This window comes from Paroedura picta, chromosome 12 (genome assembly GCF_049243985.1).
Source record: "Paroedura picta isolate Pp20150507F chromosome 12, Ppicta_v3.0, whole genome shotgun sequence".
NCBI lineage: Eukaryota > Metazoa > Chordata > Lepidosauria > Squamata > Gekkonidae > Paroedura > Paroedura picta.
The window spans coordinates 39,434,192-39,458,203 of NC_135380.1; the positions used below are offsets into that span (position 1 = coordinate 39,434,192).

Genomic DNA, 24,012 nt, shown 5'->3' on the forward strand with positions numbered 1-24,012 from the left:
ATCCATTTCCAGGAGGAGCTGTAGCAAGCTGCATTGTTATATATGGCTTGAATCCCATTAAGGTGAGAATATATTTTCTTAGAATAATGCTGATTGCTCACCGCTTTGTGCTTAGCTGTCGTTATTATTGGTGCGGTTTCTGTATTCTAGTCTATAATTCTGCTTGAACGGCTTCCTCTGAAGAACATGAATGGCAAGGATAATTGGCAGGCTGAAGAAGAGTCATTGAGAGGGACTTCTACCCAGATCTCTGTCTTCTGAACTTGCCTTATTTGCAGGCCATTTGCAGCGCCCAATTGTTTTGTAATAGGAACACTGCGGAGCCTCTGGTCAAACTGGAATCATGGAATGAGCAGTTTTACATCTCTGCTTAACATATGAAGATGTGGCACGTGATAGCTCCTAATAGAAATGAATTTGGATTTTGTCTAACACAACATTGAGTTCTGTTTATGTGCATAACGTTTTTGCAATGCACACCTTCCTTGTTGTTTGTCTACCTCTGAAGTCACCAGCTGTAAAGGTAAAGGTAAAGGTACCCCCTGTGCAAGCACTGGGTCATGTCTGACCCTTGGGGCGACACCCTCCAGCGTTTTCATGGCAGACTCAATACGGGGTGGTTTGCCAGTGCCTTCCCCAATCATTACCGTTTACCCCCCAGCAAGCTGGGTCCTCATTTTACCGACCTCGGAAGGATGGAAGGCTGAGTCGACCTTGAGCTGGCTGCTGGGATTGAACTCCCAGTCTCATGGGCAAAGCTTTCAGACAGCTGCCTTACCACTCTGCGCCACAAGAGGCTCTTTACCACCAGCTGTAGTTACTGGCAAAACATCAGGGACCGAATCTACCAGACCCCGGCCACACAGCCTAGAATACCCAGAAGAGACAGCTGAGTCCGGCTGTGAAAGCCTTCATCAATTAATATTTTGAAGGACTTCCCCTCCTTACAGATTGAATATGCTGGGATTTCTCTCTCTCTCTCTCTCTCTCTCCCTCTCCCCCCCCCCATCTAGTGTTTTATCTATACGGGGAAAGAAAGAGAGAGAGTTTATATATATACGTGCATTCCTGTGAGCTTTATGTGGACACTGGTGGACCACTTTGTGTCTAAGGCCCATGGAATGAAGATATAGAGCTGTTTTTTGTTCCTCACTATTTACTACCCAAAGGAGTCTCAAAGCGACTAACCATCACCTTCCTTGCCCCATAAGAAGCACCCTATGAGGGAGGTGAGGTTGAGAGAACTGGGTCTGGTCCAAGGTCTGGGGCTGAGAGAGCTCTTAGAGACCCACAACTAGCCCAGGGTCACCCAGCTGGTTGCATGTGGAGGAGGAGCGGGAAATTAAACCGAGTTCTTGGGATTAGAAGCTGCTGCTCTTAACCAAAACACCAAGCTGGCTCTCTGTGAGATCAATAGGAGAGCGCAATCATACAAACCTGCCTAATACCAAATCATGACCCTTGGTCTCATAGTCATTGCTGTCCACTCAGACTAGCAGTGGCACACCATCAGCTACCGGACCCATTTAAATGGAGATGCTAGAACCTGAACTTGGGACCTTCTGCATCTTAAACAAAGCTTAACCCGGTGTTTTTGTCTCTGACAGGTGGCAGCATCTCTGGAAGTTTTCAGCATCTTCCCCAGCAAATTCCTTCTAAATGTTGAATCTGGAACCTTTTGGCTATAAATGCCTGCTCTGCCCCTGATCTATGCCCTTTGGTATAACGCAGGGGTGGCCAAACTGTGGCTCACCAGAGTCTATGGACTACACCAGTGGTCCCCAACCTTTTTATCACCGGGGACCACTCAACGCCTTTTACTGAGGCCCGGTGGGGGGGGGGGTAGTTCTCTACTCTCAACCACTGCCCTAGCGCTCTCTGATCGCTATGGTAATATTTAAACATCCCTTCAAAATAAGATACAGACACGCCACAACAATGAACATAAGGAACATTTTATTTTCATGGAAATTTTAACTCATGACAATGACAAATCAATGGGAACCCTGAGCTTGTTTCTCTGCAACGAGATAGTCCCATCTGACACCCGAAGTGTGTTGTAAAGGGCCGGGGGGGGGGATGAAGTAAAGGGCTGGGGGGGGAGAAGGCGTCTTCAGGGCCCACCTCCAATTAGTCAAAGGACCACATATGATCCGTGGCCCACAGGTTGGGGATCGCTAGACTACACGCTCTCCTGGGTCTCAAGCAGGGACAGTTCTTCTCCAGCTCTTGTTCCCTGAAAATAGATTCCAAACTTTGGATGCCAGGGAGCGAATCTGGGACGTGATGCATACACGATGCACGATTGACGACCGAGCCAGAAGACCTTCTGGAAATGTGCGCGCACGAGGCGTTCCAGCCTTCTGAGGTTGCCTCAGCCCCGAGGAAGCCATTCTTGATATGCCTTCTCCTGCTCTGATTTCCGAGCCCTTTGGGCGAAGTCATTTTTGCATTATTTTAACGAGAGAGGAAAGCTGAGGCCTGCCACGGGATGATGGGTTGCGCATCCCGGGTGGAGGGGAGCTTGTAGTCTCCAAACAGGGAAATCCTTCTGCTCATGAACAATGCATGCTCCCGAGAGGGTCTCTTTGCATCATCTTCCCCTTTATTGCCGTCAAGACGAATCTTTCATCCCTCTCTCAGGGCTCCCCGGTGGCTTCCCCTCCCCTTGTGCTTGACACTGGGGGCTGATGAAACACTTAGCCCCGCTGTCCATCGCCAGCTCCCGTTACACGCCTGTGCATATTTTAAAGCACTGCACTGTAAAAACAAGCGCAGGGACACGCCACTGTGAATAATTCACCATCGTGCCCGGGCAAAATTAAAAATATATTTCACTGTCAAAGGTCTGGGTTATTTGGAATTCCGAGCGAGGCTGGAAAGCGTGCCGCTTGGCGGGGCTAAGGAAAAGAATCTTTGTTTCTCCAGGTACCTCCAATGGAATGTAAAAGCAAGAGTTTGGATGGAAATGTTTTGGTGCAAGACTGTCCCTACAAAGGGACGCATGAGGAGCTTGCTGTGGAGGACCTCAAGAAGTGGGCCCTCCATCCATGCTCAGAGTGGTCTTCAGACAAATGAAGGCCAAGAAGAAAATAGTCCGTGAACCTACAAAGACACCAAGTGAGGCCACTAATTTGGCCTGCACTGTATTGTCTACCTGGATTGACTGTGCCAGTGATACGTTGCAAGCTACCTGAGTCCCTTCTGCCATTGGCTTCAGGACCTCCTGTGTGTGAAGCATGGGTTCCACCAGTGAGCTTTGGGTCCTCTTCAACATCATAGATCTTGCTTTGTACAGTCTCCTTTGACAAGAAGAAGGTACTTGGAGTCTGAGGCAGTGAAAGCTTTTTCCCAGCACTTTTTCTGTGCAATACATCAACTGAGATGATGGGGGATGAATCTGGGACTTCTGCCAGCATCATCATTGGCAGAAGTGACATCACCATGTTGTCACAACTATGTGGGGACATTCTGGTCTTTAGGTAAAATTCTATGGTAAAAATGGCTTCTAGTCCAGGATCCTGTGTCCCACAGGGCCCACAAGATACTCCAACGATCAAACCTCCACTGCTTGTTTTCCTGAGGATCGACTGTCCCAAAGTTCATTGCATCTGAAAGTAGAGATTCCCTTTGGGTGTCAAGTCACCAGGCCCGGCAGGGAGAGACAGGCAAGCAGCCAAAACAGCCCTGCAGGGAGTATGTAAAATGTGGTCAAGGAAGCCAAGACCAATAGCCAGAAAACACTCACAAGCCAAGTCCGATGAGGGCAAGAAGAAAGTCCATAGTCAAGAGTGGCAAGCCGAAGATCAACCAGGGAAACAGAATCCACGAGGTTCAAGATCAGGGTCTGGGATTGCAGGTCCAAGGAGAAAGGCCTTGCCAGCACAATGGGCTTTTGCCTCTCACCTGTCTTAAGCCACACAAACAGCCAATCCTGCACAGCTGCCTCAGTTTCCGGAGTGGATTCTGCAAAGCACCCCGAGGCCCAGTTCTGCCTTGTGCAGCCAGTCTGATGCCCCTGCACCTTTCCTGCAAGGCCAAGTGCTGCTTCCTATGCTGTTGCTCTTGGACTCAGGAGAGGAGGTGATGGAGCCAGCTGCTCCTGGGACTTCTGTCATGGGGTGGCTGTTCAGAGGCTGGGGCTGCTGGGTGTTTGTGCCTGGTTGTGGCTCAGGTTCTGGGCTGGGTTCCAAGTCAGCTCTGGTGCTTCTGAGGCCAAATCTGTTGGCAATGGCCGAAGCTCAAGGGCTGATCCTAGCAAGACTCTCAGCTCGGCCTCTTCCACAGAGTCAGATCAGGTTGCAACTGGCTGGGGATCTGACACCAGGGAATATACTGCACCTACCTCAATCCTCTGATCCTTTCCCCTCTCATGGCATCTTCTCTGAAGCCCTTGTTATCAAATTAATCTCCTTCAATGTCATCGGCCTCTGAACTCCCCCCTCTCCAATGAGCTCTCTGACCCTTAGCCTTATTGCCAACAGCACCCACTCCTTATTTTCTTTCGACTCTGTGTGAGCATGTTTGTGAACAAACTGATCTTCTGCTTCTCTCCCGCAACCTCCTTGCCAACATGCTAACACTGTCCATTTCTTGCACATTAGGGTCAATATTGGTGACTATTCTGACACATCAGCCCTATCTGTTCACATGTGCATACACATTCTCATGCAACAAAGCATTTTAGCCTCTGATATACAGGTCACCAAGAGCCTCTTGTGGCACAGAGTGGTAAGGCAGCATAAATGCTGTCTGAAGCTGTCTGCCCATGAGGTTGGGAGTTCAATCCCAGCAGCCGTCTCAAGGTTGACTTAGCCTTCCATCCTTCCGAAATCAGTAAAATGAGTACCCAGCTTGCTGGGGGGTAAACGGTAATGACTGGGGAAGGCACCAAAGAGCTTAGATCAGTGGCAGAGCACGCAAGGCCACTCCGTATTGAGTCTGCCATGAAAACGCTGGAGGGCGTCACCCCAAGGGTCAGACATGACTCAGTGATTGCACAGCGGATACCTTTACCTTTACCTTTATACAGGCCACCTCAAGTGCAGAATGTTCAGGAGCTGGAACAGGACAACGCTCTTCTCACTCTACCATTAGCTGAATATTTGTGAACGTTCTATAACATCAACCCTGCTGGTTGTAAGGGGCACATGGAGGGGTTACAGGAGAGACTCATTTTTCCCCCTCTCTTTAGCTTCTGATATACTCCCAGAAGTCCAGAGCTCTGGAATACAGCAGTATGCCCTGCCCCAAATGATTGTCGGGGGGGGGGGAAGAAAAAACTCGGCTGCCACCTACCTCCCAAAGTGGCAGAGATGAGGATGTGTGTGCCGTACTTTTTGATGATGGTATCAATGAACTGCTGTGTCGTGGGCCTCCTGCCCAGCAGGCGTATGCTTCTCTGGAACTCGGGCATCAGGGGGACAGGGTTGCGGAGCAGATCCCTCCGCTCGATGGCTGTGTTCCTCACCTTCCAACGGGCAAACTCCCTGAGGGACAACACAGGAACACAACAGAGGTGAAGTTCTGAGTCAAGGCAGGAGAGGCAGACCACTGGGGAAAGGTTAAGGGAGGGGAGCAGAGGACAATGTTTTAACCCGCCCTACGAAAATACACAGATGGATTTCCAGGGCTAGACCTAAACGACTGGGGAGGGAGGGAGGAGAGGGGAAGGGGGGAAGGGGAAGAGGAAGAGGAAAAGGAAAGACAGAATTCCATTATGCATTGATCCAGGTTTATGCATTGATCCATCTCAGCTCTGACCTCAGCATGAAAGGAACCTCATTCCATTAGTATAACTGAATGTGACTTAAGTGCTATGAGGCAAGCCAACATCAGAGGTCCACCAGCATCTTCCTTGCCAACAATGACCACCTAGATGGTACAAGAACAGGCCATGATAGAGCGATGAAAGGAAGACTTGGTTGCACTGCATATGGATCCATCTCATAACATCCATGCTCCAACCTGGACATGGCCCAAACAGACCTGAACACAGCTTTAGAACCAGACCTAGGGCAAGCCTTGCCAAACACATGGCTGACACCCAGCAATAAGACTTGCCCAAATCCTATAATCAAAAGATTTCAATCCAGGAAATGAATGGATCCAAAACTGGATGCAATCTGTTCCTTTGGGTAGTGAAAAGCAGGGTAGTGAAAAGCAGGAGAGCCAGTTTGGTGTAGTGGTTAGGAGTGCCGACTTCTAATCTGGCATGCCAGGTTCGATTCTGCACTCCCCCACATGCAACCAGCTGGGTGACCTTGGGCTCGCCACGGCACTGATAAAACTGTTCTGACCGGGCAGTGATATCAGGGCTCTCTTAGCCTCACCCACCTCACAGGGTGTCTGTTGTGGGGAGAGGAATGGGAAGGCGACTGTCAGCCGCTTTGAGCCTCCTTTGGGTAGGGAAAAGCGGCATATAAGAACCAACTCTTCTTCTTCTTCTTCTATTAAAACCAACTCTTCTCCTTCCAAATATTGATTATGTAATATACACATATGCAAAATGATAAACATTAGGGTTCTGAATAGCTTATACACTTATCAAGCATTCCTAGTGAACTGGTCTGTCCTATGAACCACATGAAACCAGATGCGTTTCTGCCTTTCTCAATGGTCAAAAATACATTTGGAGACTATTCTATATTTTCTATATTCTATATTGATCTATATTTTCCCCAACCAGGTATTGTTCTCTAGGCCCATTCTGCACACATAGGACAATGCACTTCCAATGTGCTTTGGCAGCTGGATTTTCCTGTGCTTCTACTTCTAAAATGCATTAAAAGTGCATTATCTATTATCTATTGCAGGGGTAGTCAAACTGCGGCCCTCCAGATGTCCATGGACTACAATTCCCAGGAGCCCCCTGCCAGCGAATGCTGGCAGGGGGCTCCTGGGAATTAGTCCATGGACATCTGGAGGGCCGCAGTTTGACTACCCCTGATCTATTGTGTGCAGCCTATTCTGTGCAGTTAGTAAGGCAAAGAATTTATCAATACTGCTCTGGGTTACTCCCCATGATGTCTATACTCACACAACTTCAACCTGGCATGGGATTTCCAGTAGCTTTGGAGCAGTAGATCAAATCAACTAGCCATGGCTCAGAACAACAGTTTCTTGACATTTATGCCCTTCAGGGGTATCGGCGGCACTTGGGACTCTCTGCTTGCCAAAAGGGAAATAAAGTCTCAAGAATCCGGCCTGCTCTCTTGCTGTGGCAACAGGGCCTCTGTGTGTCGCTGGGAGGTACGGCCTGCCTAATCAGCGCATTGCAAAGGCCGGTGTGCATTATAGAAATGGCGGATGTCGCCAGGGAATGTCTGGATGCTAGTTAGCACCGTGTACCTCCGGGGGACAAGCGAGTGGAAAAAATGCTGAGCAGGAAAGAGAAAGGTTCAAAGCACAGGGCAAAGATTTCGCCTTCCGGGGAAACAGGAGTCTCCAAGGGCATTTGTGGCTTTAACCAGAGAGAACAGCTGAGGAAGGAGAAGCCAGTCGGAGGAAATTAAATACTCCCCCTCCCACTGCCAGGGTGGCCAGAGGGCACAGGGGAAAGAAACGAGTTCAGAGCACAACCTTGGGGGGCTGTCGTTTCATTCCAAGGCAGAGAAATTCAACACAGAAGCAGAAGGAAGCGGCGAGGAAAAACGCCGAACGGTGCTTTCGACACACATGGTAATGTCAGGGAAAGTACCCCGCAGCCTGGCATTTGCCAGCAGGTTCTCGCGCGTGACCCAAATCCCCCTCTCTTGCGATCAGCCCCAGGTAGGAGGCAGAGGCAGAAGCAGAGCAGGATTGCAAACTGTGGTTTTAGCTTGCCCTTGCTCCCTCTTCCTGATTATTCACTTTCCCCAGCATCACCCAAGAGGTACCATCTGCTCAGTGCCACCCACAGCCTGATCTGTCAGCCGGTGGCTTTTTCCACACATGCTCGCGTCAACATTTTTCTATTCTGAGCGTTGCCTTCCTCGCTGCTGGGTCAGCCTCCTCCATGCTTGATTTGCTGGCTTTAACACTTCTATTGCTGGGGGGGGGGGGGCGTAGGTGGTCCGCGTGCGGAACTTGGAGACCGCTTGACGGAGAAGCGGTTCTAAAAACGAGAGCACCTTGGAGGGATGCTTCGCACCCTGGAGCCACTGCTGTGTAGGGAGCTACGTGAATTCAGCACTGAAAATAGCAGTGAGTGCAGACTTGGAGCGTCCAGCAGTGACCATGCCCGTAGAGGGGTCTTGTTTCAGAATCAGGGACGACTTGGGTTTCATTCAAATAGGGCCACAGTAGAATATCACTGTCTAGAAAGACTCAAGAATCAGAATCACACAGAGCTGGAAGAGACCACCAAAGGCCATCCAATCCAGCCCCCCACCTAGCAGGTGCTCCTCCAATCTCCTCCTAGAAACTTCTAATGAAGGAGGCTCCACCACCTTCCAAGGCAGCACATTCCTTCTACAAACAGCCCTCATTGTCAGAAAATGCTTTCTAATGTTGAAGTGGAATCTCCTTGCCCATAATTTGAACCCATTGCTCCTTGTTTTTCTCTCTCTAAAGCTGCAGTGAACAAGTTGGGCCCCTCTTCAACATGTCCCCCATGTCTGTAGTTTAATACAGCTATCAAATCACCCTTTGCCCTCTTCTTCTCCAAGATGCACCTACCCAGCTCTCTCGACCTCTCCTTGGAAGGCATGGATCCCAACCTCTCAGGCATCCTAGTTGCCCTTCTTTGAACATGCTCCAACTTGCCAATACCCTTCTTGAACTGGGATGCCCAGAACTAGACACAATTCAAGAAGGATGAGGTAAATATCAGGATCTGAAATTGGTAACAGGATGAGATAGGGAAGATGTCCAGATGGGCAAGGAAGGGCTCATGTTACAAAGAACATGTTTTTTTTGGGGGGGGGGAGGGGAGTGCTGGAAATCTGTTTTTTTAGTACCCTGCTTTTCACTACCCAAAGGAGTTCCAAAGTGGCTTATGAACACCTTTCCCTTCCTTTCTCCAAACAGACACCCTGTGAGGTAGGTGGGGCTGAGAGAGCTCTGAGAGAACTGCTTTGTGAAGACAGATTCAAAAGGACTGTCACTAGCCCAGAGTCACCCATCTGGCTGCACGTGGAGGAAACAAAACCAACTCTCCAGATTAGAGTCTGCCTTTCTGAACCAAGCTGGCTCTCATTAGCTGTAATTTCGGTGTTCGGGATTGTGGCTTATATGAAGTTTTGTTTTGCCTGTGAGCAATAAGTGCATGCCAATTTGGGAGGGGCAGAAGAAATATGCAATAGAAATGAGGTCTGAGGAGAGCAAGAGTGAAGGCCTCGACCTTGGCCCACTCCCTGCCTGGGCTGCTGTGGCCGCCACCCCACCCTCCCTTACCTGAGGCTGGTCCTCCATCTGGAGAGAAGCACTCCTGGGTCTTCACCCACCTGTCAGAGCAGTAGACTCTGGGGCTGCCAACTCACCCAGGCGTTGCGGGGTAAGTGTGCTGCTGAGGGGAGCATCCATCCCGCATCAAGGCATGTCATCCTGCTACCCGGGCAAGGCTGAGCCAGTGTGGGAGCTGCACCAGCCTGGGAAGGCAGCCACACCAACTCGCTTGTCCCAGAGCTGGAGAAGGAGGGTTTTGAGAAGGGCGAGGCAGGCCCTTGTTTTTCCCACCCCCCAATGAAAGCCCCATGCCCACCACAGCAGTGCAGCTTTGGCCTACCTGGCAGAGCGTGGAAAACTGGGGCAAGACATTAATGGCCGAAGCACTTCAGAGACATTCAAGATTATACTTGTCTGAGCTGGGTTCTTCCGAACCCGAAGCGGTCCAGATTTTTCTGCTAGTACACATGCCTAGGCTGAAATGGTTGTAATAATGTGTAACAAATCATCAGACTGTGCTTTTTTCTTGGAGGGGGGGACTTAGGGAGGCAGAGTGTTATTGGGATGGTAACATCACCATCCCCACTCTAGGAATTTCCCCCATTTCTCTGGGGGGGGGGAACCCTGTAAGGATGAGAGAGATGCCTAGAATGTCACAGACACTGACCAGAAGGGATGATACCTCTGCAGCAGAATTTTCCCCTCCCCATTTTCTCCTGCTATGAGAGCCAGCTAGAGCCAGTTGGTGAGGGTGAGGAAGAAGAAGAAGAGCTGGATTTTTTGTACCCTGATTTTCACTACCCAAAGGAGTCTCAAAGCGGCCTACAAACACCTTCCCTTCTTCTCCCCACAGCAGACACCCTGTGAGGGAGATGGGGCTGAGAGAACTCTCAAAGAACTATGACTATCCCAAGGTTATCCCAGCTGGCTGCTTGTAGAGGAGAAGGGAATCCAACCCAGTTCTCCAGATTAAAGGCCACCACTCTTTAGCCTTACACAAAGTTGGCTTGACTGTGTGTATCTGACAGAGAAAGATCTTAGAATCGCCTTCCCTTCCACTCCCCACGACAGACACCCTTTGAGGTTTGTGCTCCGAGAGAGCTCTGAGAGAACTGTGACTGACCCAAGATCTCCCAGTGGGCTGCACATGGAGGAGGAGTAGGGAATCAAACACAGCTCTCCAGATTAGAGGCTGCTGCTTTTAAGCACTGTGCCACACTGGCTCTCCCTCCATGCCTGCATGTTCTCTCCTTTTCTCTGTGCCTCCCTCTAAAAGTAAAAACAGTCTTATCTCTGATGCCAAAAAGCAGCATGAGTTTTGATAAAAGAAGGAGAGTAAAGGCCAAGGGGGGAGGGGGGGGAGAACCCGAGACAAGTTTTGCTAATGCTGCTATAAAACAAGAACGGCTTCGAAGGAGAGATGGATTTGGCGTGACCTTGAACCAGCTCTTAGTAAGTGGATTGTTCCAACAGTGAATTAAAATAAAAAAGCCCATCAAACTAGCATGTCATTGACTCTGGTGTTGTCTGCTCGAACTAGCCTGGCCTCCTTTTATGAGTCAGACCTAATTATTTGGTGCCAAGATGATTTTATTGCACAAGTACAGCTGAGCAGAAGGAATCACCTGTCAGGAACATGGCCCAGAGCCAGGGCCAGCTCACAAACTGGGAATTCTTCTTCCGCTGTTATTCAGGGAAGGGGCAGGCAGAACTTGGGGGAGTCAAGGTAGTACGTGCGGGTTGTCAAGTAGGCCTTATGGGACTGAAAGAGGGAACAAAGCATGCAGGGGATCAAGCTAGCAAGGAATGCAGCAGGAAGCTGATTTTGCTATTGAAAATAGGTTTGTGGCTTTTGCTAGTACATCAGAGAAGAAGAAGAAGAAGAAGAAGAAGAAGAAGAAGAAGAAGAAGAAGAAGGAGGAGGAGGAGGAGGAGGAGGAGGAGGAGGAGGAGGAGGAGGAGGAGGAGGAGGAGAAGTAGTAGAAGAAGTAGTAGAAGAAGAAGAGTTGGTTCTTATATGGCACTTTTCTCTACCAGATGGAGTCTCAGAGCGGCTTACAGTCGCCTTCCCTTTCCTCTCCCCACAACAGACACCCTGTGAGTTGGGTGAGGCTGAGAGAACCTTGATATTACTGAAGAAGAAGAAGAGTTGGTTCTTAGATGCCGCTTTTCTCTACCCAAAGGAGTCTCAGAGCGGCTTACAGTCGCCTTCCCTTTCCTCTCCCCACAACAGACACCCTGTGAGGGAGATGCGGCTGAGAGAGCTCTGATATTACTGAAGAAGAAGAGTTGGTTCTTATATGCCACTTTTCTCTACCAGATGGAGTGTCAAAGCAGCTTACAACCACCTTCCCTTTCCTCTCCCCACAACAGACACCCTGTGAGGGAGGTGAGGCTGAGAAAGCCCTGATATCACTGCTCAGTCAGAACAGTTTTATCAGTGCCGTGGCGAGCCCAAGGTCACCCAGCTGGCTGCAAGTGGGAGAGTGCAGAATCGAATCTGGCATGCCAGATTAGAAATCCGCACACCTAATCACTACACCAAACCACTACACCAAGAGGAGAGTCACAGGAGATGAGGAGAATCCTTCTGGATCCCTCCATGGTTGCCTCTAATGTAGCATCCCACTTTCTGGGAATAAGCGTGGCTTGAAGGCAGAGGCTGTCACCCACTTGGGTTGTTTACTATGGGCTGGGAAATACTTGGAGGCTTCAGGTGAGGAGCTGAGAGTGGTCAGGATTTGGAGTGGTGGGAACCTCAGCAGTTATTTTCTCCAGGGGATCTCCTTAGTTTGGAGATGGCCTATTATTCCAGGGAATCCCCTGGTATTATCCCCACTGGTATCCCTTGTCCAGTGGCCTTATGGAAAATGAAGCCTATTTCCCATTATAAGTGAGACACATTTGTGTTCCAAACCAGGTGACCACTAACTTGCGAGGCACATGTTCAGAACATCATTAGTCATCTGGAACCGAAGAAGACAGCCCTAGACACAGTGGATGTGTGTCCGAAATGCCATTAACATCATGAGATGGTGATGAGCTTTTTGGATAAGTGCTCGAAAGAACCCGGCAATGCCTTGTCGGAACTAAAGCATGGCAGAATAGGCACAACACTGCCCCAACTCCCCTTGCCCATGAGAAGGCAAGAAGACTTCAAAGGACCAGATAGTCAGGCATCCCAAGGTCTAGTGCCACATTCTGGAGACAAGAGGAGATGGATGGGAGGGGGAGGCTTGGTAGTGAAAGGAAACAGCTCAAGCAATAAAGCTGACCAGAGACCCTTCATCTGCACTTCTGACAAATGCTAACAATCATGGCAGAAGCCAGGCAGTTCTGACACTGATCCCCAGGTGATAAAGACCAGGACCCCTGGAGAAAATGGCTGCTTTGGAGGGTGGGCACTGTGGTATTATGCCATGCTAAAGTCAGTCTCCCCAAGTTCCACCTCTGAACTGTCCAGCCATTTCCTAACTCAAAGCTGATGGGTGACACCAGAAGAAGGAGGAAGAAGAAGAAGAGAAAGAAGAGGCAGGCTGTTTTTTTATACCCTGCTTTTCTCTACCCGAAGGAGTCTCAAAGTGGCTTACAATCACCTTCCCTTCCTCTCCCCACAACAGATACCCTGTGAGGGAGGTGGGGCTGAGGGAACTTTGAGAGAACTGGGACTGGCCCAAAGTCACCCAGCTGGATGAATGTGGAGGAGTAATGGGACATTAAACCCGTTTTTTCAGATCTGTGGCCGCCACACTGAACTGGTACAGAAAGCTGGATTCCTTCCATGGCTTCCATCACTGGCTTTCAACCCAGAAGCAGAACAAACCCTCTCTCAAAACAAGTCTCCAGTTTGAAAAGTGGAAGAAGCGGCAGAGACAACCACCACAAAATGGAGCGACCCTGCCTTCTGGTCTTTTGAAAAGCCTTAAAAATGGCTGAAATTGGGGTTCCTTGCCTAGTCCTCCTTTTTCTGTCATAAACAAACAGGGCAGAAGGTGTCAATCCCAACTGAAGAGAAAGTGTCAGCATGTGAGGAAACAGATTTCCTCGGAGGCTTGAAATTGTGCCGCCTGCATTCTTTTTTTAATTACCAGTATCCTGAGAAGGTGACAAACAGGGTCAATTAGCCTGCAGTGCTAGGGCCATGCCTAGAAAAATCCAACAATGAAAAATTATTACAAATAAATGTATTTCATGTAAATGTCACCATGCATGCTGGTACAGTTGAAAAACTAGTGCTAATATTGATCATCAATTTTAGAGGTATCCCAATAGAATTACACAATGTTAGGCTATATAGAAAAAGCCTCTTGTGGCGCAGGGTGATAAAGCAGCAGAAATGCTGTCTGAAGCTGTCTGCCCATGAGGCTGGGAGTTCAATTCCAGTAGCCGGCTCAAGGTTGACTCAGCCTTCCATCCTTCTGAGGTCAGTAAAATGAGTACCCAGCTTGCTTTCTGGGGGGGTAAATGGTAATGACTGGGGAAGGCACTGGCAAACCACCCCATATTGAGTCTGCTTTGAAAACGCTAGAGGGCGTCACCCCAAGGGTCAGACATGACCCAATGCTTGCACAGGGGATACCTTTACGTTTACCTTTTTAGGCTATATACAACAGCCTTTCTCACCTTTTTTTTAACCATTGGGAATCCCCTGAAACATTTTTCAGGCTTTGAGAAACCTTAAAAGTGGCACAATCCTGCAAGATATGGTTTGGAAGCATAGCTGTGGACACACCCACTCAGGGCCCATCCCATTCCCAGGCCCATCTTTGACCATTTTGGGAGGGGTGTTTGTGTGTGTATGTCAACATGATCATATATGGTCATATCACGAGATAAATGTTCATAAAGAATTAACTCCCACCCATTCAGGAAAACCTTCCAAGTTGAGAAAGTCTGATATAGAACATCAAATATGAACATAGGAGGAAGGCATCTTGAGTTCTGGTCTGTTCAGCTTAATATTATTTATTCCCACTAACTCTCCAAGGACCTATCTGAGATCCTTGAGCAGGAGATACCATGGTGGTATTGGACCTAGGGCTTTTGATATACCAAGCAAGGGCTCTTTGTCATTGAGTTCTACCACTCCATCTTGTCGAGCATTGATTGATCAGCCTGGAGTATCTGTCTCAGGCAGGACGAATCTTCTCGCCCAACTTCCTTATCCATAGTTCCTCTATATATTTGTGAAACAGCCTGGGCAGTGGAATGTGTCTGGGTGTCCAAGTTGGAATAGGGCCAATCAGGGTGCAATGGCCCTGTCCCTACAGCTCCCTCCCTCCCTTCCTGAATGCTAGCCACATTATTCTCAGACACATCAGAGACAGAGAGAGACTCAGAGCCCTGCCAGACCAAACATGAATTCTCATTCCCTCCTATCGTTCCTGCCACGAGGGAGGCATAAAGAGACACAGAGAGAGCTGCCCCAAGCTGCTGACCAGCCCTGCTTCCCTCCTAAGCACGAGCCCTAATTACCTGCTATAGCTCCTGCTGCCACAGAGAGAAAGACACAGAGAGAGCCGCCCCTGATGCGATGGAGGGAGAGAGACAGAGAGAGAGCTGCCCCAAACTGCACACCAGCCCTGCTTCCCTCCTACAAACCAGCCCCAAATGCAGGACTGCCTCGCCAAAGACGGGACAGATGGTCAGCTTACTTTTGGGGCCAAGGACTCTAAGCAGATTTTGACTACCTGATCTGTTAGTGCCAAATTTGGAAAACAGCACCCCTTAATCTGCAGATGAAACCTGCCTTGAACAACAACAACAGCAGCAGCAGCAACAACAACAATTTTTGTACCTGGCCCTTCCCGGGTCAGTTCAGGTTGAGAGCAACTTAAAACAATCACATAAATAAACATGTTTACATTTTAACATTAAAAGACCACCTTCTCCTGATCATTTGTACCGTTGACTCTCAGTCATGACTAAACGTATTACCCACCGGATAGTTCTGTTTACTTGAGCAGCCTGTACAATTAGAGATAATTCTGAACAATTGATTGCCAATCCTTGCCACAGAGACCATATAATATAATTACTACTCTGAATTTCACGTAAATCTAGTTTAATCTAAATATGCTTTAGAATTGGCGCTTTGACCAGTCAAAAAGATTTGTTCTATTGTCAGGTTATGTTAAAGCACTGACTTCATTAGTACAACATCCCCCCCCCCCAAAGAAAACCCTGTGGTTTGGGTACTTGCGCTAACTGCAAAACAAATTTGTTCACCGTTACTGAGAAACAACACTGTAAAATGGGAAGGAATTATTACACATTTTAGACAAGGCTTCTAGAAAGTGTGAACAACACATTGCAGCGTTCTTTGGCTTCTACATGGATACAGCAGACTATAATTTTAAAAGTAACGAAAAATAATAAAAATGGACTCAGAAATAAAATACCCCACGCTCTTAAAAATCAATTTTTACCCATATACATGAAAGGCAACAAAATAAGTTGAAAAATGATCAAGACAATACTATAGAATTTCAACCAAAAAAAAAAATCAAAAGTACCTGGTATAACCTTTAAGAACACTTTTGAAAAAGGCCAAATTAGTTTAATTACTCTGATTATTCATATTCCTGTATCAATAGTTTTAGTTTTAATGTAAACCGCCCTGAGCCTTCGGGGAGGGCGGTATATAAATCTAAATAAATAAATAAATAAATAAATATCCGTTTTCAGTTTTCAGAATCACGGAATCCCATGTTTTCTTACTGCTTTAAATGTCTCGGGATTTTTGCAGCAGGGTTAACAAACTGCATTTTTAAGGCAGTTCTGGGGAGTGGGCTGCAAACCTGGTACCTTGATTCCTAGGTAGGACCCACATGCTACTAGGTTTTGCAATATGGCAACGTTTCCCCTCTTGATTCCTAGAATTGTGATTATAACGTGGACAATGATGTGATGCTGCAGTATCATGGCAGCTTCAAAAAGCAAGCAGCTGGATCTCACAGAGGGGCAGGGCTGACAGCCAGTGTTGGGTAGAGTTGTACACTCCTGCGTGTTTTGGCCACTTCGGCAAGCACCAAAGCCCAAGGTGGCCAGCGCCATGGTGCAGAAGGGCGGTCCTGGCAGTGGTGCACCAGTCAGCCTCCCTCCCTTCCCCTCTGTGCTACGGTGCTAGCTGCCTCAGGCTTTGGTGCCTGCTGAAGTAGCTGGAGCACACCAGAGCATGCAGCCCTAGTGGTGGTTCCTCAGGGCACAGGATGCTGCTGTCAGTGCAATTATATTACCTACAGTTGCCAACCTTCTGTTAGTAACCGGAGATCTCCCCAAGTTTGAACCAATCTCTAAGCAACAAAGCATCATATTCTTCCACCCACTAATTCTGGGTTCTCACAAAATTCCAGTAGGGATGCCAGTTCCCAGGTGGGACCTGAAGATCCCCTGGAATTATACTTCATCTGCAGCTGACAGGGATCAATTCACCTGAAGAAAATGGCTGCTTGGGACGGTGGACTCCAAGTGAGGCCTCCAGAACTGCACACAGTACTCCAGGTGTGGTCTGACCAGTGCCGTATACAATGGGACTATGACATCTTGAGATTTTGATGTGATGCCTCTGTTGATACAGCCCAAAATGGCATTTGCCTTTTTTACCGCTGCATCACACTGCCTGCTCATGTTTAGTTTACAATCCACAAGTACCCCAAGGTCTCGTTCACACACAGTATTACCTAGAAGCGTATCCCCCACTTATCTTTATTAAATTGCATCTTGTTCTCATTTGCCCATTTTTCCATTGTGTTCAGATCTCGTTGAACTCTGTCTCTATCTTCTGGAGTATTTACCAGTGCTCCCAATTTGGTGTCATCTGCAAACTTGATGAGTAGTCCCTCCACCCCCTCATCTAGATCATTAATAAATATGTTTATAAGTACCGGGCCGAGCACCGAGCCCTGAGGTACCCCACTACTCACCTCCCTCCAGTCTGATGAAACACCATTGACAACAACTCTTTGAGTGCGGTTCTCTAACCAATTCCCTATCCACCTAACTATCTTGATCGATTGACTGAAGACTGAAGGCCATCTTCCTCCTTAAAAGGACTCAAGGTGTGTTACAATGATTTGTACAATGAACCTGAATAGAGCAAACAACTGAAAGTCGTACAGATGGAAACAACCTCAAGAGATTGGATGACTTTCATTGACTAGAAGGTGGTTATAAATATTGCAGTCTTGTGTTGTGATCGAAATCATAATAATGTGTTCAAGAGCACTTTAAGTAGTAGTGATGTTGGAAGTATTGCCGAATTGTAAAATTAAGAATATTATTTTAAGTTTGGTAAGATTATGATCATAAATATAATATAAACCAGATGATAGATGTTCATAATAAATATAATTTTGGGTGTCCCCTTCCCCCTTATCATGGGCAAGGATGCAATGTTACTGATCACATACTGTTCTGTAACTAGATTTTGGGACTTTGGGAAACTGATTAAAATGTTTATCAATTAGGAAAATTGTTGTAGGCGATAATTTTTTTTTGAATTTATATTTTAGAAGTTGAGGAAGTTTGGATATATGAATCTGTTATTGGGTAAACAACAGGATCTATGATGGAAACTTCATCAGGAACAGAAAAAGTCGTTAAGCTTTTCCTTTTTGCCAATTAATCTCTTTTATGAATGTAGAAGGAAAATGTAATAATGTCAGAATGCAAGTTTTATTTACTATGTTGTATTCTATTTTTTTCCTCCTCTAAATAAAATTTACTCAAGGGGGAAAAGAGTAAGTAAATGTAATGAGTGGAGATGCCAGTCCCCAGGCGGAATTAGAGCTCATCTCCAGACTAAAGAGATCAGTTCCTCTGGAAAGAAATGGCTGCTTGGGAGAATGGACTCCAGAGTATTATACTCCCCTGAGGTCCCTTCCCACCCCAAATCCCACCCACTCCCAGATCCGTCCTCAAGCCCTCTGGGTATTTCCCAACCCAGAGCTGGCAACCCCAGAGTGAAGCTTCCACCCACCAATGTACTGGAGAAATCATGAAAGGTGTGAAGCACAAGCTTCAACTGGACCTGGAGACAAAAGGCAGCCAATTGAATGCCTTTAATTCTGCTGTGCTGGGTGAATTGTTGTTGAGGCAATTAATGGTGGCATATTTCACTGGCATAAGTTTCCAGATTGCTTTCAAGGGCACCTTTGGGCAAAATGTTCTACAGCAGGGGTAGTCAACCTGTGGTCCTCCAGATGTCCATGGACTACAATTCCCCTGAGCCCCTGCCAGCATGTCACACTGTCACCAACAGCATCACGTCCCTGCCTCTCCCTTCTCCCACTGGTTGCCATGATGGGCAAGCCTAGTTCAGAAACCTTCTGCAGAGAGTTATACTTTTTAAAAACAAGTGTAATCTAACAACTCATCTGGCCACAGTGATCTATGTCTGGGGAAGTCAACCTGCATTTGCTGGCAGGGGCTCATGTAGTTCGAAAGAATTTTCAGCTAAACATTTGAAAGAAGTTCCTGAGCATTACAGCGGTTTCTCAGCAGAAGAGGCTTCCTCGGGAGGTGGTGGGTTCTCCTTCCTTGAAAGTTTTTTAAGCAGAGACTAGATAGTCATCAGACAGAAATGTGGATTTTATGAATTTAGGCAGATTGTGAGTGGGTGGGCAGGAAGGGATGTGCCAATGTTTGTCTCTTGTGGCCCTTCCTTGCATACCAAGGGAATTGCTGATTGCCATTGTGGGATGGTCAGTGAATTTCCTCCAGGCCAGTCAGGGTTCTTGAGATTTTTGGTGGGAGGATCACTGGGTCATGGAATTGGGGTCACTGTGGGTGGGCAGGTAGTTGTGAGTTTCTGCATTGTGCAGGGGATTGGATTAGATTACCCTGGAGGACCCTTCCAACTCTATGATGATATGACCTGAGTTTGCTTCCCCACTCCTTCACGTACAGCCAGCTGGGTGATTTTGGACTAGTCACAATTCTCTTTGAGCTGTTCATGTAGAGCTGTTCCACTGTTCTCTCAGCCCCACCTAATTAATAGGGTATCTGTTGTGAGGGGAGAAAGGGAAAGGTTTTAGTTCGCTCTGGAAGTCCTTCAGGTAGTGAAAAAGCAGGGTGTAAAAAAAAAGCACTTATTCTGGCTCTCAGCTTTATAGCTTTATTAGTATTATGAGATATGGTGCCTTTCTTTGGTAGGTAACTGCTTCTGGTTGTGAACAAATGAACATGATGGACAGAATCTTTGAATGATAAGGTATGCTGCATAGATATGACTTCTGGGGTACCCCCGTGTTCTCATCAATGGAATGACCAAAGTAGTATATTTCCTACGGTGGGAGGCTGAGAGGAGGTCATAAGCCTCTATTAAAAAGTAAAATAAAAAATAAAATACAAGAAATCTAAATAAGGTCTCTTCGTTTGCTTAACCCTGCGAACCCATAATGAAGAATGCAGTTTATTACGGAAGAGAGGTGGCAGCCTTTAAATGAGCTATATCTTAGAGCTGACTGTTCTGGCAAGCACAATTTCAGTAATCTACTGTCCTCCATAGCTTGTAGTTTAAGGCCGTAATTTAGAACCTGGTACCTTGTCCTTGAGGAGATTAAGAAACCCTTTACCTCACATGAGGCCATTCACATTACCATCTCTCTCCGCCGCTCTGGCAGCTTTTCCGTTGCCTCATACTGACATTGAGCTTCACTGCAATTGGTTGAAGGGCCCCCTTGAGTATTGGCCAGCACCCACAGATTGGTGCTCTGGCATTCAATCGAGATTAACTGGGTGACCACTTACCAACCGCTGGTGGGGGATTTCCAGACAATGCCCCTCTCCCCCCTTGCTGGCCCTTGATGGGTTCCTAGGGGAAAATGGGTTGGGACATTGCATAACACATGACTCACTTCCACATGAAGGCCCCAAAATGATAGCACCACGTCAGGTGACACCCTAGAACGACCCCCAAATCTCTCTGTTTTTGTCATGTTTTTTTATCAAGGAGATTGACTAGATTGTTGCTGCAATTTAGCAAGGTCACTTCTGTCATGTTGATTTACTATAGAGTTGTATAGGATTCCTAGAGAGTTGCTGCAATGCACTCATGCCATTTCTATCATGTTTCACCATAGAGATTTGCATGATTCCTAGAGGGTTGCTGCAATGCAATGATATCACTTCTGAGCCTTCAACTGGAAGTGACTTTGATATGATGCTTCCCACACACCACCCCCCAAAATATATTGGGGGCTGCCAACATTGGCAACACTGAAGTTCAACAAAGTTCCCATCATTGTAGATAACATGTCCAGAACAAGAAAAATAGTTCATTTTAAGGCCCCATTTTTCACTACTCAATGGAGTTTACAGCTGCCTTCTCTGCCTCTCCCCCCAACAGACATCCTGTGAAGAAGGTGGGGCCGAGAGAGCTCTGACAGAACTGCTCTGTGAGAACAGCTTCAACAGGACTGTGACTGGACCGATGTCACCCAGATGGCTGCATGTGCAGGAGGAGTGGGGAATCAAACCCGGATCTCCAGATTGAAGGCTGCTGCTCTTAACCACTACACCAAGCTGTGTCTCCACCACCGTTATGCTGGGCCACCCCACGTTTACCTCGTGGCAGGTTGCCCCACCTCTTCCTGCTCCTGCACAGGGGAGCATTTGGACCAGCGTACATCAGCTGTCCTGGATTTGTGCTCCCACATGGGAGCTGGGGCAGCGAGGTTCCACCATGCTGTGGGCAGTCATGGGCCTCAGTTTGTTTTTATTTTTAAGAACATAGTATTGCAGATCCATGCAATACTATATTCTTAAAATATTTTTTAAATGCCCTATATGACTCTGACATGTTGTGCAGCATGGCAAAGCCACCTTGGGTTAGGGTGGGGAAGCAGCTGGGCCAGGACAGCCTGATTGTTCCCCTGCACCATGGGCCTGTCCTAACATAGGCCTCATTGCCATCCACAGCAAAAAAAAAAAAAAAAAAAAAAAAAAAGGGAATGCGGGTATATCCGCTTTCCCTTGGCATGGGACAACGGAGGGCCTGAGTTGAACCACACCTGGGATGGCCCTGGACTGACGCTGAGCAGAATGAGGAATTTGCCCTCCCAACGAACAAGTGATAAGGTGGGGGAAATTCCCGGTGCGGAAACGGTGCATATCAGACCTCCTCCCAAGATGTGTGTCCCCTTGAACCAATGCTTTCACACATTCATGCTGAATATTTAGTTGCCATTCAAAATGAAAGGTATTTCGAGTCATTTGGTTCCTTGGGAAATGGTCACCATGGTGGGCATGGTGAGTGGCTTTGTCGCTACTGTTGCTTGCGTTCTTTCAAGACACACACCTGCAAGACCAAACTAAGCCTTCCTGTAAGCGGTGCAAGGATAAGCCCAAATATCCACAGTTTGGGAGACAGGTAAGGGACTAGACCTGTGAAGTAACTGGTACCATCCATAACAGAGGCCTTGGACCCTCCTCAGGCACAGAAAAGTGCTATGTAACATCAGGCCTGTTAACCAGCAGGCAATATGAAGCTTCTGGATTGGGTCAGAACATCATACATTCTAAACTAGCCCACAACGGAGCTGTGTAGATCTACATGCTTGGCTTCCAAAAGCACAGAAAAAATGCCACAGAAATAAAGACCTTAAACATCTTTCCCACAAAGAAAAAAAACCTGACAATGCAGAGAGGGACATGATAGTGGTTCATAAAATTATCTGCAGAGAGGAGAAAGGGAGCGGAAAGCTTTTGTTCTCCTTTTCTCATAAAATTAGAACTTGGGGGCAACCTGTGATGTCAACTGGCACCACATCCAGGACGGGCAAAGGGAAGTATTTCTTTCCTCTTTGAGAAATTAATTTGTGGGATTCGCTGCCAGTGGATGTGGTGGTGGCCAGGACGAATGTCATTGGCACCCATGTTCTCATACCCATCGATTGCGAGAAGAAATAAAATTAATTAACTAATCCGTTGACTGCTTAATTTCAGCCACCAACTGACTTCCCAGCAGGACTGCCTTATTCTGGCTCGTAAATATGCACGAGATCTGGAGAACCTCCAAGGGAAAGGAATACTCATAAAGTGAGGTGTTATAATGCAAAAATAGCTGGGAGTACTGTAGTAGGAGGAGTAGTAAACCTCTGAATACCAGGACCAGAAGAAAGCAATAGGGGGAGGCCTGGCCTTCTCTGCCATGCCACTGACTCTCCACAGTAACTTGTTGATGAGTGGCCACAGTGGATGCTGGACCTGAGGGACCACTGGTATGAACCCAGCAGGGCTCTTTTTATAGAGCTGGAAGGACCTCCAGAGTTGTCTAGTCCAATCCCCTGCAGAAAGAAGGAAATTCACAACCATTTGCCCACCCCAGTTGCATGCCCAGATGATACCCCCAGAATCCCTGGTCAGTCTCCCTCCTGACCCCAAATTGGTGATCAGCATTTCCCTGGGCATGCAAGAACCTTAAAAGGTTGAGAAAGCTGCACATTTATATAATAATATAGATAGAGTAGTAATCAAGCCTGCTGTAATTAAAATACAGCGGGAGCTAGGCAAGGGAGCCCCCGGCAGTCGCACTCCACGAGGCTGCCGGGGGCTCCCTTGGCCGGCGGCCTGATGCGGCGGAGGCGCTTTGCGCCTCCCGACGCATCAGGCCACCGGCAAGGAAGCAACTGCAAGCTGCGCGGAGCGCGGCTTGCAGTTGCTTCCTTATTGGCAGGGCGGGAATCTGCAAGGCCAATCGGCAGGTGCTTTGCACCTGCTGATTGGCCCGGCCGATGGTCTGTCCAGAGGAAGGGGCCAATCGGCACCCTTCCTCATCCTGGACTGAGCCCGCCCTAACTCCTCCCACTAAGCCCTTACGGCTTTATTTAGGCGGGCACCGCAGGCTGTGTTAAGATATATTGCATTTGAATTTTATTTCTGGAGCTCAAATACTAAAAATACTCAAAACAATAAAAACAGCAGGAAGCGACACTATTTCTAAAGGTCACACATATATGTCAGTTGTATCCTAACATCCAAAGACCTAACACATTTCAACCTATACAGGTCTTCCTCAGAAGTCAATATTAAGCACACACAATTGTTTCAAAACACACAGATATACATGAAATGTCTGTAAAGCATTTTTCAATCACCAGGGTGGTAAGCCAACATCTATACCAGGGGTAAGCAAACTATGGCCCTGGCAGGGGCTCATGGGAATTGTAGTCCATGGACATCTGGAGGGCCACAGTTTGCCCACCCATGATCTATACTCAAAGGAAGGTCCCTTGCATGTCCACTGGATATTAAAAGTTTCCATGTAAATCAGGATTTTTCAGAGGGCTGCCTTCAATAACCTTCCTTGGTTTAAAACAGTGGGGACCGGTATCGGTCCATGGATCAGTTGGTACCGGGCTGCGGCTCCTCCTCATCCTCCTCCCTGGCTGCTGCCTCGGGGGCTTCCCTGCTACTCTGCTCACCTTTGGTGCTCTCCGGCAGCCGCCATGGCTAGGGCTCCCCCTCGGCATGGCACTGCGCAGCTGCTGCTGGTAGCGCCCCCCAGTGGGAGGCAGGAAGTCAGGGGCACAGGTGGGAAAGCAAGTGGAGTAGGGGCTTAGGAGGCGGCAACATCCCTTGGCAAAAGACTACCCCCCCCCCGGGCCTCAGTAAAATTGTCAAGCGTTGACCAGTCCCCGGAGA

At 47.8% G+C, this 24,012-nt stretch overlaps 1 protein-coding gene across 1 annotated transcript in view; it reads right to left on the minus strand.

Moving 5' to 3' along the window:
- The window catches only part of BRINP1 (BMP/retinoic acid inducible neural specific 1), a 152,139-nt gene that overhangs the window by 38,344 nt on the left and 89,783 nt on the right, over nucleotides 1-24,012 (minus strand). The window contains exon 3 of the mRNA XM_077305687.1: nucleotides 5,299-5,489. Within this exon, the coding sequence (XP_077161802.1) occupies nucleotides 5,299-5,489 (191 nt within the window). The remainder of the gene's footprint in view (nucleotides 1-5,298; nucleotides 5,490-24,012) is intronic.